Raw genomic sequence first — 19,006 nt, 5'->3', positions numbered from 1 at the left:
CCCCAGACCATGGCATTCCCACCTCCATGCTTGACTGTTGGCATGACACACTTATCTTTGTACTCCTCACCTGATTGCCGCCACACATGCTTGAGACCATCTGAACCAAACAAATTAATCTTGGTCTCATCAGACCATAGGTGTCAAAGTGTGTCAAAGTGTCATTTTGTCAGTGTTGTCCCATGAAAAGATATACTTAAATATCTGCAGAAATGTGAGGGGTGTACTCACTTTTGTGATACACTGTATAAACTGTTAATATAAAATCAGATGCTTTCAGCTTCCATTTTTTCTGAGAGCAGTGTCTAAGGTCCCAGTGAACAGCTGGAATAATTCTAGCTGCAGTCTGGTTTTAATCCACTTTCGACATTAGTGGCTAACTTCTCTTTTGACTAAATAGGCGCATATTTCCACAAACACACTCCAAATCCTGTGAAAAAAAAGACAAAACAAGAGTTGACAGACAGAAAGAGGGGGCTCCATATTAATCCTCATGGTTTAAAAAAAAGCTCCCTGTCAGTTGTGTACATACTTTTGGCCATGTAATGTATTTACCATGGGAAGAATTTTTAAAAGAAAAGACCCACCTACAACAATTCAGAGTGAATGATTGTTCTGACAAGCTTGTTTATGACTTGCTATTGGCCAATCTATTACCACGCTCAAGAACTGGGGTGATGATAAAAGCAAAAATACCAGTGGAGAGGAGTTTAGTTCATATACTGCTTCCCACCCAATAGGACTGTAGAGGAATAACTCCAGCTGCTGTCTGGATCAGCAGAACAGACACACTTACAGCTCTGAGCAACCAGCAAGAGGTAGGTGTTTTCCTTTTAAACAGTTGTTAACTTGTTTATTATTTTCATATGTATGATTGCTTAAACATTACATAACAACACTTATATAAAGCTGTTAGATAGGAAATGTAACACTGCTTAACTTGGAGAATATTATGAATTTCATTCTTGTCCATGTGTAAATATATCCAGTTTAGCAGAGTTAAAGAGGTAGAATTGTTTTCACAAAAACTGCTATGAGGGTAATAAAAAGTAGAGGAAATGTGGAAGTGTTGAGTCTGTGTATGAATGTCCAAAAACATTTATAGCTATAAAATGAGTGAGATATTCTTGCAGCAGAATCTAGATTTATCAATTTGTTTTGATTTTATAACAAAGGGAAATAAAAGGTGAAATATGGAGGTTTTTTTTGCTTTTTACTATTTACTTTTATAACATTTAAAGTGAATCAATAATTTGTTCTTTATTTTTTGCAGGGGTGGATATGCAGTTGCCTTTGGTGCTACTACTGGCTGCACTAGCCACACAGGCTTCTACATCTAGACAACGGGAATGGGCTCATCATGGAGCCTCAATGTTCGCTGATCTTACTCCTAATGAGATGAGGGCCGTTAGAGACTATCTCCACTCCTGTACTGAGCTGGGCCTTACCTCAGCCAAAAACAAGCACCTGAAAAAGAACAGCATCCTTCTTATAGAGCTGCATGTTCCTCGCAAGCATGTGGCCCTTCGAGCATTGGACAGAGGCCAAGCAAAACCACCACGTCAGGCTCGTGTTGTGGTACAGTTTGCTAACCAGGCCCAGCCTAACATAACAGAGTTTGTTGTCAGCCCCCTGCCTTTCCCAGATTTCTATCAGGTCAAGACGTTTAAAGGTGACCGACCCATCGGCTTTGAGTCACGGCCTATTACTTCTGTAGAATATGGGCATTTGGACAAAATCTTAAAGAAAATCGCAAGTAAAGTAAACAAAATTCTGTATGAAAGCACAGGTTTCACTTATGGAAACTGCACAGATCACTGCTTGACCTTCTCAGACATAGCGCCTCGTGGCCTGGAATCAGGAGAGAGGAGGACATGGATAATGCTGCAGAAGTTTGTAGAAGGGTACTTCATACATCCGGTGGGATTTGAGGTTCTTATCAACCACAAAGACTTGGATCCAGAAAAATGGACTGTAGAGAAAGTGTGGTACAATGAACAGTATTTTGACAGTTTAGAAGAGCTGGTGGAAAAATATGAAAAAGGAACCGTCCCAAAAATCAAGCTACCTGAGCATGACGAGCATGATCTTTATTCCACCTTCATTCCTCGAGGAAAGAGCAATACAAACTCAAATATCCATGGACCAAAGCTTGTTGAGCCTGAAGGACATAGATACAGGATAGACAGAAACTTTGTGGAGTATGCAGGATGGTCTTTTGCCTACCGTGTCCGCTCATCTGCAGGTATTCAGGTCTTTGATCTTCGCTTTAATGGCGAAAGGATTGCCTATGAGGTCAGCCTGCAAGAAGCCATAGCTTTCTACTCTGGAGACACACCGGCTGCAATGCAAACGAAATACATCGATGCTGGCTGGGCAATGGGAACCTCTGATTATGAGCTCGCACCAGGTATCGACTGTCCAGAAATAGCTACCTTTGTTGACATGTATCATTTCTATGATACGGACAAGCCAGTGAGGTACAAGAATGCACTATGTATCTTTGAGATGACTACAGCATTACCTCTTAGAAGACACTTCAACAGTAACTTCCAAGGCAGCTACAATTTCTACGGGGGGCTTGAAAATCATGTTTTAGTTATCAGAACCACTTCCACTGTTTACAACTACGACTACATTTGGGACTTCTTGTTCTACCAGAATGGAGTCATGGAGTCACGAGTTAGTGCCACTGGGTACATCCATGCCACATTTTTTACTCAAAATGGACTAAACTACGGAACCAGGGTTCATAACTATGTTCTAGGAAATATGCACACACATCTTATTCACTACAAATTGGATCTGGATATTGCAGGTGAGCTAGAATTAAGTACACACAATACAATTATTTAAACAACTGTTAAAGTTAAGAGTTTTTTTCTTCTGTTTTGAAGATCTATTTTGTTAAATGTTGATATGTTGAATATTGATGTTAGATACCTTCTTATATTCTTCAATTTGCGTCATTTGACATTACATAAGTACCCATTGTACCAACAGTGTCCACTCTTTTGAAAAGGCTTTTCCCAAAAATGATACTTTGTCTGTGGAATGCAGAACAATAATGCTGATACAGCAAAGAGCCTTTCCCAAACTGTTTTCACAGAATTGGACATTTATAATTTATTTCATGAATAGACTTCATATTGGGCAGTTTGGTGGCACTGTGGTACCTGGAACCTGGATTTGATTACCCACCTAAGCGGCCAGGGACCTCTATGTATAAAGTTTGCATGACCCCCCTGTGTCTACATTGGTTTTCTCTGGGTTACCCCCAGAAGTCCATAGGCATGCAGTCAGGCTAATTGCAGCTGCTTCAAATTTCAAGTGTGAGTGTGTGCCCTGTATAGTATAACTTTTTTTTACTGACAATAATCGTAACTTATAAAAGACTATTTTAAGTCTAATTATTTAAAAAAGTAATAATTAATTACATGTGATTGCAAGATAAAACATTGTTTTATGAAATACTTGTTAAGCAGCTTTTAATCATTAATTTAATCAATCAATTTATTATATAAGGGTTAGTGTTTATGCAAAAGCACAGCACAAAATCACGATATGCACATAATAAAAAAAAAAAAAAGAAAATCACTTTTTGGATTTTCAAGGTCAGTTGCTTAATTTAACCATTCTGGGTTTATTTTCTCTTGTTTAGGGCGAGAAAACAGCTTTGAGTCACTGGACCTTAAATATGTCAACTTCACCAACCCCTGGAGTCCCAAACACACCATTAAACAATCCATCCTCGCCAGAACTCAACACGAAACAGAACGCAGTGCTGCCTTCCGCTTTGGAAAGAAGTTCCCTCGCTATGTGCATTTTTACAACCCCAACCAGCAGAATAAGTGGGGACACCAGAAGGGTTACCGTATTCAGTTTAACTCGCACGCCCACAGTGTGCTACCCCAGGGCTGGGAAGCAGAGAATGGCATTCCATGGTCAAGGTATAGTTACTACACAACCATCACTAAAATGTACAGCATATGTCTGAAGACAAGATTTGTAGCCTGAACGTCCCTCCAATAATGTACTGTAACAAACTGAAGCCAAATATTTACACTAGCTACCATGTGACAGAGAGTTTGCTTACTTACTTGAAAAACATACAGTAATCCATTACAAACAGTAATTACCTTTCTTTTTTTCTTTCTTTCTTTCCTTCTTTTTTTCTTTCTTTCCTTCCTTCTTTTTTCTTTCTTTCTTTCTTTCTTTCTTTCTTTCTTTCTTTCTTTCTTTCTTTCTTTCTTTCTTTCTTTCTTTCTTTCTTTCAAGGCAATTAAGATACTTTATTCATTACTTTATAAATAAATAAAATAACATTACCACTAAATAAAATATATGCAAATAGTCTGTTTAGAAACAAAATGTTAGTATTTTATTCATATACAGTTTTGAGTAGCTAAAAGTATGACGATGACACAGCTGGTAAGATAGATACTTCACAGCAACATGAGTCAAGTATAGTCATCTAGCATCAACTGGCTACCTTAAAATGCCTTTGCATTTACATTTGTGGCATTTATCAGATGCTTTTATCCAAAGTGACTTACAATTATCAGGTACAGCTTAAGCAATTGAGGGTAAGGGCCTTGCTCAGGGGCCCAATAGTGGCAACTTGGTGGTGGTGGGGCTTAAACTGGCAACTTTCTGATAAATAGTTCATTACCCTAACTGCTGAGCTGCCACCCTTGGGTGTGTGTGAGTGAATAGCTTAGTGTGTGCTTTTCTGATATGGATTGGCACACTGACAATGGTTGTAATTCGTATCTTGTGCCCAGTGTTGACATGTGACCCACTGCATAAAGCAATTTGTGAAATGAATGAACCTGGTCAAGCCATTTTTGAGACTTTTGCCTTTCTTCTATGGATCTGCATACAATTATGAATGTAGTATGCAAAACTTAATTATTATTACAATTTAAATTAAATAATTAGAAATGTTTAAAGACAGTGAGTGACTCATTTTCAACTCTATCTCTTCAAATTGTAGATATCCTTTGGCTGTAACTAGACATAAGGACAGTGAGGCCACCAGCAGCACCATTTACACCCAGAATGACCCTTGGAATCCTGTGGTGTCGTTTGAGGACTACATCCGCAACAATGAAAACATTGTGAACCAGGTATTGCAACTGTACTTTAACCAATTGCTTATTATATTATTAGCCTTTGGTTGAAGAAAAATAAATGTGTAATCAAATCCTCATGAACCAACATTTAGATTGAAAGAACCAAAAGTATCATTGATTTACATTGCTGTGTGTTTCTTTTACAGGATTTGGTTGCCTGGGTCACTGTGGGTTTCTTACATATTCCCCATTCTGAAGATATTCCCAATACAGCAACTCCTGGAAATGCTGTAGGCTTCTTCCTCAGACCCTTCAACTTCTTTAACGAGGACCCCTCTCTGTCATCCCGAAATACAGTCATTGTGCGACCGGATAAGGAGGGTAAACCAAAAGTGCAAAGATGGACTTCAGAGGTTGTAGGTCACTGTGTTTCAGATAAGCCTTTTTTCTATAATGGTACATATGGTGGTGTATAGACATCTTCTAAAGTGTTGAGGTAATTCTGTATTAGGGTTATTATTAGTGTTTTATGAAAAATCTTTAGGATAGGCAGAATGCAGTAGGTACTGATGTCTGATATGATCCTATTATATTATATGCAAATATTAATATACAGATACCATCGTTTTTTGTGTATTACAAAACTTTTGGAGACTAATACTTACGAAACGTACCACACATCTGTGTATTAAAATTGTATTAAAAATAAATAAAACAATATAATTGTTAATTAGATGAATAGATTTAAGAAAACGGATTAGGCTTTATCCTGTCTGGTTTTGTAAGCAGAAGGATAATATTGGTGGGGCATCGCATGAAAAAGGGTGCGTCTCCATGGTCTGGGTTTATGTGCCAAGAACATCCAGGAAGCAGGATGCTTCATCCGCCAGCTTATGCAGCTCAGCAGTCCCGAGGAGCTGGAGCTCAGTCAAGAAAACAGGGTTTCTAACGGAAATGAGTCTGGTCCTGGACCTCTCGGTAAACACTCACCTGCGGCGTTACCCAGGGTAACCTATTGGCAGGACAGAAGAAAGAAAGGCATCTTGTTTTTTTATTCACACTTATCTTACAAGAATAATAAGTGCACTTACTGGAAGGAACTGTGTTTTTTTTCTTTTCTTTCTGCTGCTCACATAAGTAGGAGTCGCCACAGCAGATCGTTCTGGTCAACATGTCCGATTTCACACAGTGTTTTACGCCAGATTCCATTTCTGACGCAACCCTAAGCTTATAACAAGAGTGTGTTTGTGTGTGTATGTGTGTGTGTGTTTCTACTTTAAAACTTCAATCTAAAATTTCAAAATCTCACAGCTGTTTAATAAAAACATGAAGCTTCAAATTGGCTAAATACAATGTCCTAAATGTACTCAGAAACAGTTTATTATAATACATATAGCATTCACAAAGCATTTTATTAGGTACATTTGTTTATTAATTATTTTATAAATTACCACTACAGTTAGAGACTAGGCCTATTTTCCTTTTCCATGCAGATTGTATGTTCATCTTCTTCTATTTTTTATTAGTGAACATTTTCTGATCGAAGAACACTGCTGTCTTTATTTTTTTGGTTGGAAAACCATTCTACTCCCAGCACTCCACACTTATACAAGTACAAAACACACTACAATGTTAGTGTCATTGCAGTGCCGAGAATGGCCCAGCACATCTGGCCAGTAGCTATGTTGGTCTCTTTCGATTGGTAAATACAATACAGGGAGTGACAAAGTGAACAGAGCAACAAAAGGCTACAGGCAGTAAACGTGTGTCCACAAAGATCATTTAAGGTGCATGCAAACTTACATAACCTTCAGCTGTAAATAACCTTTTATTATTGTTTTTTGAAATATAAAATTATTTTTTGTCATTTAATTTTATTCACACACAGTAAACTATATAAGCACTGTGGTATATAGAGCATGTGTGGGTTTTTAATTAGGTATCTTGCAGTAATTAACTATTTACCAAAATTTGCACATTTGCAGATTACAAATACATTACAGCATAAACTGCCACTAATATGTAGTTTAAGGCAAAGCAGAAAAGAAAATACAGCATTACATCATACAATACCACTAAGATATTAATAATAGGATGGATCTTTCTGTTATTTGAAGCAAAAAAATAATTTTTGGTCTGGCTCCAATACCACTAAAAGGAGGGCATCAAAAGGTTAAAGCAGACAGGGCACTTATTTAGAATGACCTGGAAAGGACCTCTAACCTTATAGAGAGCTGACATTCCTAAATGTCACCATAGCAACAGCAACCCATGCATCACCATAGTCCAGTCTTTACAAAACAATGTTTAACACATACAGTAGCACATTCCTTATTCCTTCTATGGCTGTTTTTTTTCCACATACATGCTCACACCAGATAGGACATTTACTTAATATTGCCCCTCCTTTACGACTGATAGGCATGTCATTTTTTGTCATTTAGAGTGATCAATAATTTATAGTTCATGTGTGATGTTCTGGTGTTATTTGTCATTAAAAAAGTAAATATACAAAATTTTTTAATTTGATTCATGTAACACGTTTATTTAAAAAAAATTGGACAGTGGCACAAAACTGAAAAGTTTTTTTAGAATATCTAAATTACACCTTGTTGAAACATTGGACCTTGTTGAAAAAGGACATTTGTTAATGCAAGATGGTAAATAATTTAAGTCTTTCAGCAGTTACTGTAAATAGTATTTTGAAAATACTCAGGGACTCTGGAAAAACCGCATTGTAATATAAGCCCAGAATTCCAAAGAAAATAATACTGATTAGTTCATGGTGCGAAGCCAATATCTGGTATTATGGTATTGGGGTGAAATAGTGCCCACAGCATGGGTATCTTGCATATAATGTGATGGTACTGCTCACTTCTACATACTCTAAGGTGTCCCATAATCAGATTACTTAAATGCATGTAAACTCAGGATTATTATCTGATTATTGTCTTATTGTCTTAATGCTGAGGAAGTGTAGGGTAGTGGTGATGAGCATGGTCCGTGTTGGTTTCTTGATGTAGTGGCTGTGAGGTTTGGATCTCCAAACCATTTAGGTGTCCGAGGGCAACATAGCCATTGTTGTATCTAATGAATCTTTTCTAGATAATTGATCAGGTCAACACACTCATTTTAAAGTTAAGCGGTTTATTAAAAAGTTGCAAATAAATCAGCTCTCCCCAGGCTCTCAGGCTGCAGCGTTCTGACTCTTCACCCTTCGCAGGAAGTTGAAGCACAGACCCCGTCCTGTGCATGCAAAAAGTTTTTATACCCCTTGCCAAACCTTATGCTCGCAAAGTGACATGCATCCCTAGTCACCAACCTGTCCTAACCAGTTTTTTTTCTCCTGGCTTTTATCTGGTTTATGGTTTTACCAAATTTTTTGGAGGGTGGGTTTGTGCACAGCTGGGCGCAGCAATTACAGAGAGCAGGATGCCCCGAAGGCTGAGGAATTTACTGCTCTCAAACCCCTTTTTATGGGGTTGTTCTGTACCACGAGTTATTACCTATAATTTTATTAGCCACACCACACCCAAACCTGTTGAATCTAAACATCACTTAAATAGAACCTGTCTGCCAATGTGCAGCAGGCCCTACACAGACTAAGATCTCTCTAGATTTCATGATTCTTTTTACAATATTATGGTGCAAGATGCAATAAAAATAGGCTGCTGTGGTTAAAACGATGGTTCCTTGGCCACAGGTTAAAAACCAGTGGTCTTTGACTAAAGGTAGTGTTGTTGTTATTATTAGTAATAAATGTATTTTTGTATGATTTAATATGTAGGGAGGCTCATTAGCACAGCGATATTGGTCCTGGGTTTGAACCTCATCGCCAGTCATTCTCGGTAAAGCATGGTTTTCCTTCAGGAAATTCAAATCCCAAAAGCATATTGAAGGTGTACTGGCTTCTCCAAATTGTCCCTAGCTGTAAGTGAGTAGGAACCCACACTCTCCCCTGTGTGTACCTGCCATGCGCCAAGCTTTTTGGGTGGCTATAGAACAACTGTAGCCTTAATTAAGCTGAAGCAGTTAGTGAAAATGTTATATATATTGTGTTATGATATATAAACTTTAGGCAGGAAAAATGGTCAGATAGGTATTATGTCATTCATTTATTCATTTCTTTTTTTTGCCTGAATCTCATACAGACTCAATGAGTGGCTCTTTTTGGTAAATAAAGATTTATTTACTGTTATCATTTACTCTCTACACTTCTATTACATCTTGCCACAATTTCATAATAATTACAATGGTACCTTAATTGTTATAATCTTTGGTGTAAATAATGCCCTGTTATTTAGTAGGACGTTGCTGAAACAAAATTATGAAGCAACATTGCCGCCTAGTGTTGGTGGCAAACAATTACTACCCCTAATTAAACCAAAACGATCAAGTACCACCGTATAAATCATATACATATTAGAAAATTAATGATGTAAGTAGTTACTTTTTTAGTGAGTTGATTTTTATTATTTTATTCCTCTATGAATATCGAATTACATTGCAGTATACCATGTTTTTCAACACTGCTGTTTGTGTAATTTACTCAGATGCTAGCATGCTAGCATTAGATCCATCAAACTGGCATTGATTTTATTATAAAATGTGTATTTTTAGGCAAGTCAGAAAATCTTAAGATTGAGAAAGTACATGTATGACATACAGTTGTACTGAGCAATGATGTAGCAATCACAGTATTTTTATTCTACTCTAATCCTTTTATGGAAAAATCAGCTTAAGGAAACGACACAGTTTACTGTTTGCCACCTGAGGGTAATTTGCTCACAACCTGTAGAAAAAAACACTGCATTCTTTAGTTCAGTAAATGTACACCGATGAGGCATAACATTATGACCCTCCTTGTTTCTACACTCACTGTCCATTTTATCAGCTTCACTTACCATAAAGAAGCACTTTGTAGTTATACAATTACTGACGGTAGTCCATCTGTTTTCCTACATACTTTTTTAACCTGCTTTCACCCTGTTCTTCAGTGATCAGGATTCTCCACAAAGTGCATCTATATGGCAAGTGGAGCTGATAAAATGGACAGTGAGTGTAGAAACCAGGAGGTGGTTTTAATGTTATGGCTGATCTGTGTATGTTTATGGTTTATACAATAGTAGAACATACTAACTGGAAAATATTCAAATGAACTATATAAATAGTGTTTGAATCTATCATGTTTCACTGATTTGTACCTTCTATTTGTTCGATTGTGGTTGGAACATTTAGCAGTATCCAATTGACAAAATAGAGGCATGTGATCATGTTTCATTTAACAGGGACAGTTGGTATGGAAATTACCCTTTTAAATATGGGTCATTTTTTTAGGTTTTGTAAAACGTTGAGGGTTTTGCGACTGTACTCCATTTTGCCTAAGCACCCTTGAAAAACAACAACAATAATAAATCCCAAATAGCACCAAACTACAGACATGTTGTTAACACAGAGCAGGGTCCTTTTTGGCTTTAGGTCATTTCTTTAAAGTGCTGGAAGAAAATTGCAAAACACAGCACTTTTTGTACCTAGCGAAGGCTGTGGCAGACCCGGTGAGTCATATTTATTACCAAAATAAAAACTAACACACAACAGCCAGCCTGACCTACCTAAAGGGTGTCTAGGTTAATGCTTATCTCCTGGCTATTTGATACCTAGCAAATGTACCTTCAAAACAGATTAAAAAAAAGTCCACCTTCAGCAGCTACTCCTGCCAATAAATAAATTTACCACCAATATACAGAGTGTAATTGACATTCTAGATAGGAATTAGAAACTGAATATGATTTTCCATGGCCACTAAAACGTTTTATTATATTTCAGTTAAGTTCACTTCTAGTGAAACAAACTACATTAATGTTAATTGGCCTTGACAAAAAGGCCTAAGATTTATATCCTATAATAAACATTTTGCACACTCAATCTCCATTATCCCTCTTCTCTGTGTAGGCGTCATTGATTAGCCAGCAGAGGCCTTAATTGCAGCATGCAGTTATGAGGAATCCCTCTGGCCCTTCTTCCCTCAGACTAGCCAATTACTGTCTGTGTAGGTCTTCCTGGAAAATCTAAAATGTTGGATTGTAAATTATCATACAATATTTGCAATTGTTTCATCTATTGTGTCATCCTGATCACTAGGTATACAGCATGAGTACATGCTGCCTGGAGCACCAATCCATTGCAATCCAATACACACATTCACTAACACCAAGGGGATATAGGATAAGCAAACCCCCTTTCTGCATGTTTTGGTAGATGTGGGGACACCAAAGTAATATAGACACTGTAAGAAAATGCTTAACCTATCACACAGATAAACACTAAAGATGAGGATCAAACCAAGGTCCTCAGGAACTATGCCACTGTGGGCACCCACAATATTTGCATTTTCCTAGAATATTATGACAAGGGTAAAAGAGTGTACATGCCTCTGTATTTTCTTGTCAGCAATGAAATTTTATGTTAGTTCCACTGTTTTATCATGTTTGGGGATGGATATTAATGAACATAAATCATTTAATGTTGTCATTTTTTTCACTAATTGTTTTTTGTTTACTAGGATTTGAATGGCATGTTTGACACTTTTGTTACTTTCATGACAGGACAGGTAGTTACACATCATTCATCAGTTCAAGCACAATGCCAAAAGCCATCTTCAAGTCACCTAACTTACATGTCTTTGGACTGTGGGAGGAAATCGAAGCTCCCAGAGTAAACTCACACAGACATGTGGATAGCATGCAAACTCCACACTAAAAGGACCCAAACTGCTCCACCTGGGAATCAAACCCAGAATTTTCTTGCTGTGAGGTGCCAGGGCTACCCACTGATCAACCAACTAATTATAATGATATGCTATTAGTAGAGGTGAGTTTCTGGCCTTTAAAGTAGACACATTTCTCAGATCAATGATCAACAACATACCATTATTGGGTGCATGCCAGTGCACTAACTGTACTTTCTGTGTTTTCATGCTGCCACTTGGACAATGCAGTGGCAGCATTACTGGACCTGTGCTACTCATCTTTCAAAAGTAAATGCTTTGGCTTAAAGTAGAAGGTCCATGATTTATCACTGAAAAAGCAAGCTGGGAAATACAACTGAGTTCTTACCCTGCTTGACAGAGACACAGTGATTTAATTGATCTAGTGACCTTTTAAAGGCTTTATGCACTTTATCAATATATCATTTTAAACTTGTCTGTCCAGCCTTGAATGATAAAAGCTCATGGGCTTAGCTGCAAGCAGGCCAAAACTGATAAAATTGTAAGGTCAAACCACGTTGTGTTTTTCAGAAGAATGATGTAAACAAGGAATTGAAGCCGTGTCAAAGGTGTTATGATGCCTTGTTCTTGTTTTACAGATGGCACCAGCCCTGCAGTGACCCTGACCTGGGTGAATGAATGAATACATTTTACAGATTTAGAACATTATTTACACACAGCTATAATTTTATGAGAGCATTCTACCTTGGCAAAATAATAATAATAATAATAATACATTTAATTTGTAACGCACTTTACATTTGGTACAAATCTCAAAATGCCATAAGATAAAAGATATCACTACGAAAAAATAAGCAATTAAAAAAAATTTATTATAATTAAAAAAATAGCCGCAATCACTACATTAATCAAAAATAACTTGTAAGTTCTGCTAAAAAGAAAGGTTTTAAGTCTCTTTTTAAAAGTCCCAATTGTCTGTGGTGCCCTCAAATGGTCAGGGAGGGCATTCCAAAGGTGAGGCCCGATCACCCATGGTACTGAGCTTGGTTCTTGGGGGGAGAAGGCGATTTGAGTTGGTAGAGCGGAAGGATCAGAGTGAGGTTTGAGTGGTGAGCAGTTCTTTTAAATAGGTGGGAGCATATCCATAAATACTCTGGTGAGTAAGGAGGCAGACCTTGTATTCAATCCTAACAGAGATGGGAAGCCAGTGAAGAGAACGTAGAATCGGCGTGATATGCTCATATTTTCGCACTCTCATCAGGATCCTAGCAGTGCTGTTCTGAATGCTCTGTAATCTATGAAGACTTTTGCTAGAAATCCCAACAAGAAGTGCATTACAATAATCTAGTCTGGAAGAGACAAAAGTGTGCATCAGTTTTTCAGCATCTGATAGAGTGAGAGTGGGACGAAGTTTGGCAATATTTGATGATAAAAAGATATCTTGCAGAGGTGTTTAATATGGGTATCAAAAGTGAGATGTGAGTCAAATCTTACACCAAGATTGGTGACTGATGAGGAAATGGGAATATTGTGACCAAAGAAAGTAATGTTATTTATGGAAGATGACTGAATCTGATGTGGGGTGCCAACCAAGATTGCTTCAGTTTTGGCACTGTTCAACTGGAGAAAATTGTGTTTCGTCCATGACTGTATCTCCTCCAGACAGACAGTAAGCAATGTCAGAGAAGATGATGGAAATGATTATGATGTAGAGGAGTGTGTGTTGATTTTCAAACACAGTTGTATGTCATCAGCGTAGCAATGAAATTAAATTCCATGGTGACTAATGACATGACCAAGCGGGAGCATGTACAGATTGAAAAGGATGGGGCCAAGAACTGACCCCTGTGGGACTCTGCAGGTCACAGTATGTGTCTGGGACCTTGCATTTCTGAGGGAAACATACTCTGTTCTGTCACTGAGGTAGGATTGAAACCAGGAAACGGCAGTGTCCATCATGAGACTGTTGCAAAAACTGCTCTTAGGCTTGGATTACATGTAAGCTGTTACTAAACAGATTTAGTTCATTTTTAGTAGGCTACAGGACAACTTTAAAATTACTGTTTGTGGTAATAATCAGATAGATAAAGGTGCATTTTATACATTTTTAGTGTAAGTTACTATAAAGGTGTGTAAACTGTAACTAAAACAATATGTTTGAATGCCATTGAGTGTTCAACCTAATAAATGTGCCTTAGTTCACTAAAACTAAAACAAATATCTAAGAATTTGCTTAGATCAATCCATACTTGCTTTCCCCTAATATTTATCCACACGGCTATGCCATGCCACTGCAGTAAGTCAGTCCTCACTCCCCCCATCACGTCACCCCCAACCTGACACAGCCTGTTATAGCAAGCATGTAAAGCATCCTATTGCTCTTTGTCATGATCTTAATATAACTTAGAGCAGCTGAAGCAAAGACCCGGAGACAGGCTGATTATTGCCAGGAGTAAACACCATTAGTCAAAACCAGCCTTTTTATTACAAACCCTGTTTCCAACAATGTTGGTACATTTGGCCAATTCTCTTAAACCTTTATCTAACTAAAAGAAAAGTAAAAATAAATGCCTTTTAGCATTTCTGCTAACCAATTGATTGTATTTTGTAAATATAAGCAAATGTTTAATTTGATGGCTGCAAAACATTATAAAAAATTGTGACTGGCAAAATAGTGAATAAAATAATTACAGTGAGCAGGTGAATTAACAGATGAGGGCACCATGATTGGGTATAAAAGGAGGATTTACTCAATTCAAGATATAATTTAAGTCCTTAACCATCTACCATCTTAAGGCGTCTTAGCATGTCAAGTCAAGTTAAATTTATTTATATAGCACTTTTTGTAATGAACATTGTCTCAAAGCAACTTTACAGAGGGCGACAGTGGCAAGGAAAAACTCCCTTAAAATTACAGGAAGAAACCTTGAGAGGAACCAGACTCAGCAGGGACCCATCCTTCTTGGGTGATGCCTTCATGGGCATGTGTTGTAAAAGTCCAGAAACTACTGTTACTGTATATGTGTGTGAAATTCCAGCTCTAAGACAATATATATCTATATGGTTATTGCATTATCTTTGTCTAATATTAGAAGTAGTTTGATGATCTGAGGATATAATTGTAACAAACTTCAGCTACAACAACAACCACTTTCTGAAAAGGCTTCTCACAAGACTTTGAAATATGTCTGTTCTCATTCAGTTAAAAGAGCATTTGTATGGCTGGGAACTGATGTTGGACAGAAAGCCTTAATTGATGTTCCATGTCATTCCAAAGCTGTTCAGTGGGGCTGAGGTCAGGACACTGGAGTGTTTTAAACCATAAGAAATATTCAAAAAAATATAATCAGTACTGTATTGTAAAGATTCATTATAAGTAATTGGCATTTGTTGGCAACACAATTGTAACAGGCAGATGAGAACAAAATCAGAAAACCTGTGATGTAAACCATAGATAAATATTTTCTTTAAACAATCATTTATTTGTTGTTAGGGTTGGGCAATAATGGAATAGTACAAGTGTTAGCAATGACATTTATTGTTGGCCATGCTGTCTATAATTAATGCTTATAATAATAATAATAATAATAATAATAATAATAATAATAGGTTAATTAGACATGAAAACTAAAGTTGTTTTGTGGGTTATATTCACTCTGTTTACTGTTTTGATTAGGAATAGGATTTCTTGCAACAGTATGTATTCATTTATTCATTTTTTTAACCAGTTTATCATGGTCAGTATAAAAGCAGGGTAAAACAAAGCACCAAACATAAAACATAATAGCACATTAACCTTAGTGATGCAATTATTCTTCTTAATCCATCATATTGATTTTTATATACATCAGCCTCCAGTAGGTACTTCAATTCAGCACTAAAGAGCAGTAAATCTAAGAATAGCAGCTGCTTATAGAGAGTGATTATTCAGAAAGAGTGGGGCATAACTGCTTGTTACCTCAGTGGAGAAATAGTAGGGGTAATAAATTGTTAGAAATAAACTCCCACAGGTTGCTCATGTGTTTAATTGATTGTTCCTGTAAAGAGCTTTAGCTATGACCAGCACAGTTTTCTTCACTATTGACTAATTACTAACTACATTTATTTTCATTTATTTTTAACGAGCCTATAAACTAAAGGTGGAACCTACAGTAGTTTAGCATTGTGATCTGAGCCATATGGTGATGATCTGAGATGGGGGTGGAGTACTCTTTGTTTTCAGGGCTAGAAATTACATAGCCAAGCCTACAGCTCTCATGCAAATGATGGCATTAATCTGCTGCCCAAAACCATCTTTCCCCCTATATTTGCTTAACCAGTCCTTACATAATCATATCGGTATTTATAACAATTTAAAAGTGAAAGAGGAAATTGTCCAGCTAAATGTTTCTATCTTTCTGTAATTTTTGAATACAGAAAAGCCTTTTATTTTCAGCCCACTGTATAACTCTTCCAGATCTGCGGTAATTATAATTTATGTTTGATACACAAGCTAAACTTATTTTGGTAAAGTTTGCTGATGGATTATTTTGAATAACTAAATATTTTAAATGATACATTTTAGAAATGCCTTTTTTGTTGTTTCATTGTATGTTCACATAAAAATGTTCAGGTTCAAGCCAAGATTCAAAAGCATTTGAAATATTTTTAAAAGTAAACATTTAATGTTATAATTTATCATTTAAATGACATTTTAAAATGCCATACAGCAGTAACTATTACTGTATCTGTCCTAAACCTTTCAACACATCCTGCAGTGGTACATTATCCTCCAGGGTGGGAATTTTAGGTTAGAACATTTGGGAAACCAATTGATGATGACATTTTTGTATATTTTCTTATCCAGCTTTCTGGTCAATCAAAAAGAAATGACATAGGATGCATTTGTATAATATTCTGCTGGTTGTTGTGGAGACAAAGTAATATTGAATACAAATGATGAAAAATAAATGTGAATTATGCCAAGATTACAAGTATAACTAACATGGTATTGCTTTTAAAAAGTAGGAGGCTTCTTAAGCAAATGTAAATTCAAGAAATGTGTCAGTGACTGGTATACTGGCTAGTAGAAATATAATGGAAAACACTCAGACATGATAAAGCCACATTAAAATGACTAAATCCATTAAAATTTGGTAAGGTGTACATGAAACATATCCTTTAAGATCAATCCTTAAGTCTTAAACATCAATCCTTTTTCAGGTTTTTGTATTTGCATTTAACTTGGTATGGATCTGGTGATCATAAAATATAATTTTATTTAGATATTTAACAACATAATGTGAATGTGTTAAAAGAAACCAACCCCATCAGTACATAACTCTTCCATATTTATCTGGTGATCAGTCAAATAGCTTTGTATTGACCCATATTGACCCTTTCCTAAAAGAATGCTAGACATCAGAAAGACATCAGTTCATTATATCATAAAGAAGTGGGAAAAATATTAAACTACTGCCACACTGTCTAAGTTAGTCTGTCCCTTTAAACTGTTAATGAACCAGTATGTCTACTGTGATGTGCATGGGTCACCCATATCCAAGGTGTAACATCAAAAAGATAGGCTATGGAAGAGTTAAAGAAAAGAAACTCTTGATATGTGTAGCATACATCTAGCTAGACATCCTGTGGTCCAGTCAGCACTAATAAAAAAATAAAGAAATGAATCTTGTATCTACACTTGTGCTTTTGACCTGAAAGCTTGAACTAAAAGTGATGTTTTCTTTCTTTTAGGAAGTCACTCAAGATAAATGATGTGCTTGAATGGAGACTGAAACATCTGTGACTGACCATAGAATGGTTGTGGACCAACCTGACAGAACTTAAAGATTATAAATGGAATAGGCAAAAAATGACCCATCATATTGTGTAAAATTAACTGATAGTTATTTAACACACAATTAGCTGTAATCACTGCTAAGGGCGACTGAACAACCCTACATTACGGAAAATAATACTAATGGTTATAAATTGATTGATTTATTTATTTTTAAATCTGGTCAGGGGTGCTTTTAATTTTTAAATCTCACCTATGCTCAGTCATAAGTGTAGCCCTGTGTCAGTATTTGGATGAGTTTAGCATGTTATAATGACTGTATCCTTAATGCTTAATGATACATTCTGTGGTTGTCCCTTTGTAGGTGAAAAGCGGTTTAAAACTCAATATGCTCTTTTAATACAAGAAAGAAAAAGAAGAATTATTATATTGTGAATTTTTAGACAAGCACTCGGACAGAGTAAAGTAATATTTACTCGTTTACTATACTGTATGAACTCGCTTTAGCTAACGGCCAGATGAAGCTTTATGTTACACTTGCTTTAAATCCAGAGGAGGTTTGTTTTGGACAGTGACGTTGCGGTTAGTGTTGATTGACAGGTAGTTCTTAAGGGATAAACCAATCAGAGGATGAGCCCACCCACCGCGTGCTCTGTGGACAGGGAGCATAGAGGTTGTAGATTGTTTTAGGAGCGCGCTTCAGTATCGCTCTCAGTACCGACTATGGTTTCGAAAGCGAGGTGAAGAGTATCTTGTGTGTGTGTGTGTGTGAGTGAGTAGAGTAGATCTGAGAGAAGAAGAAGAAGCATGAGCGAGAGGTTCGTGGTGCTGCCGGTCGGTCCGTGTACTGAGAGCTCGGAGCAGGATCAGATTAATCATGATCATGATTATAATGATGAGCCGTTACCTGTGTTTGCAGCTGAGAGAGATTTAGATCAGCCAGAAGCTGTACCGATCCTCCAGTATAGCCGAGAGCCCAACAAATACGGTCAGTACTCATTTACTTCTACTGTCTAAACATACAAACCCGAGCAGAGGTTTAAACACAACTGTGTCTGTAATACTTAAGACTAACATATTACCACCCTGCTGTACAGCGTCTGATTCTATAAAGCGTGTGTAAGTGGTAGTGTGATTATTATCATTTCTACACAACGCAGAAAATAAACGCTCACAATGTTGACATTCATTCATGGCTTGTGTATTAAGATTTTCGAAAGTATTTAGGTGATATTTATATATTTTGTAACACAGTGTCTGTTCTTTGTTCTTTTTGAAGCACTTGGCTTCCTTAGAAGTCCGTTCTCAGAGTATAAACAGTGTCTCACCTGTTATCATAGAGAAGAAGCACCTTTGTTTTTATTTACCATACTTAGTTTGCATATAACAACTTTAAACTGATATTTTAATACAAAGTCAAAAGACACT

The 19,006-nt window shown here is 36.8% G+C and overlaps 2 protein-coding genes across 4 annotated transcripts in view; both read left to right on the top strand.

Annotated features, from left to right (window-relative positions):
- The first annotated feature begins 731 nt into the window (after positions 1 to 731).
- On the top strand, positions 732 to 5,744 carry aoc1 (amine oxidase copper containing 1). The gene is made up of 5 exons (XM_062992056.1): positions 732 to 818; positions 1,274 to 2,818; positions 3,662 to 3,950; positions 4,997 to 5,129; positions 5,282 to 5,744. The coding sequence occupies exons 2-5, from the start codon at positions 1,282 to 1,284 to the stop codon at positions 5,549 to 5,551; spliced, it is 2,229 nt and encodes a 742-aa protein (XP_062848126.1). The 5' UTR covers positions 732 to 818; positions 1,274 to 1,281; the 3' UTR covers positions 5,552 to 5,744.
- Positions 5,745 to 18,385: 12,641 nt separating this feature from the next.
- The window catches only part of slc12a7b (solute carrier family 12 member 7b), a 109,320-nt gene continuing 108,699 nt past the window's right edge, over positions 18,386 to 19,006 (top strand). For all 3 annotated transcript variants that reach the window (XR_010011226.1, XM_062991210.1, XM_062991208.1), the window contains exon 1: positions 18,386 to 18,566. Coding sequence is in view for 2 of the 3 variants with exons in the window: in XM_062991210.1 (XP_062847280.1) it covers positions 18,386 to 18,566 (181 nt within the window). In the remaining variant the exon portion in view is untranslated. The remainder of the gene's footprint in view (positions 18,567 to 19,006) is intronic.

Source organism: Trichomycterus rosablanca, chromosome 3, assembly GCF_030014385.1.
Source record: "Trichomycterus rosablanca isolate fTriRos1 chromosome 3, fTriRos1.hap1, whole genome shotgun sequence".
Classification (NCBI taxonomy): Eukaryota; Metazoa; Chordata; class Actinopteri; order Siluriformes; family Trichomycteridae; genus Trichomycterus; species Trichomycterus rosablanca.
Note: the sequence above shows the minus strand (reverse complement) of the source record. Positions and strands in the feature narration are given on the sequence as shown.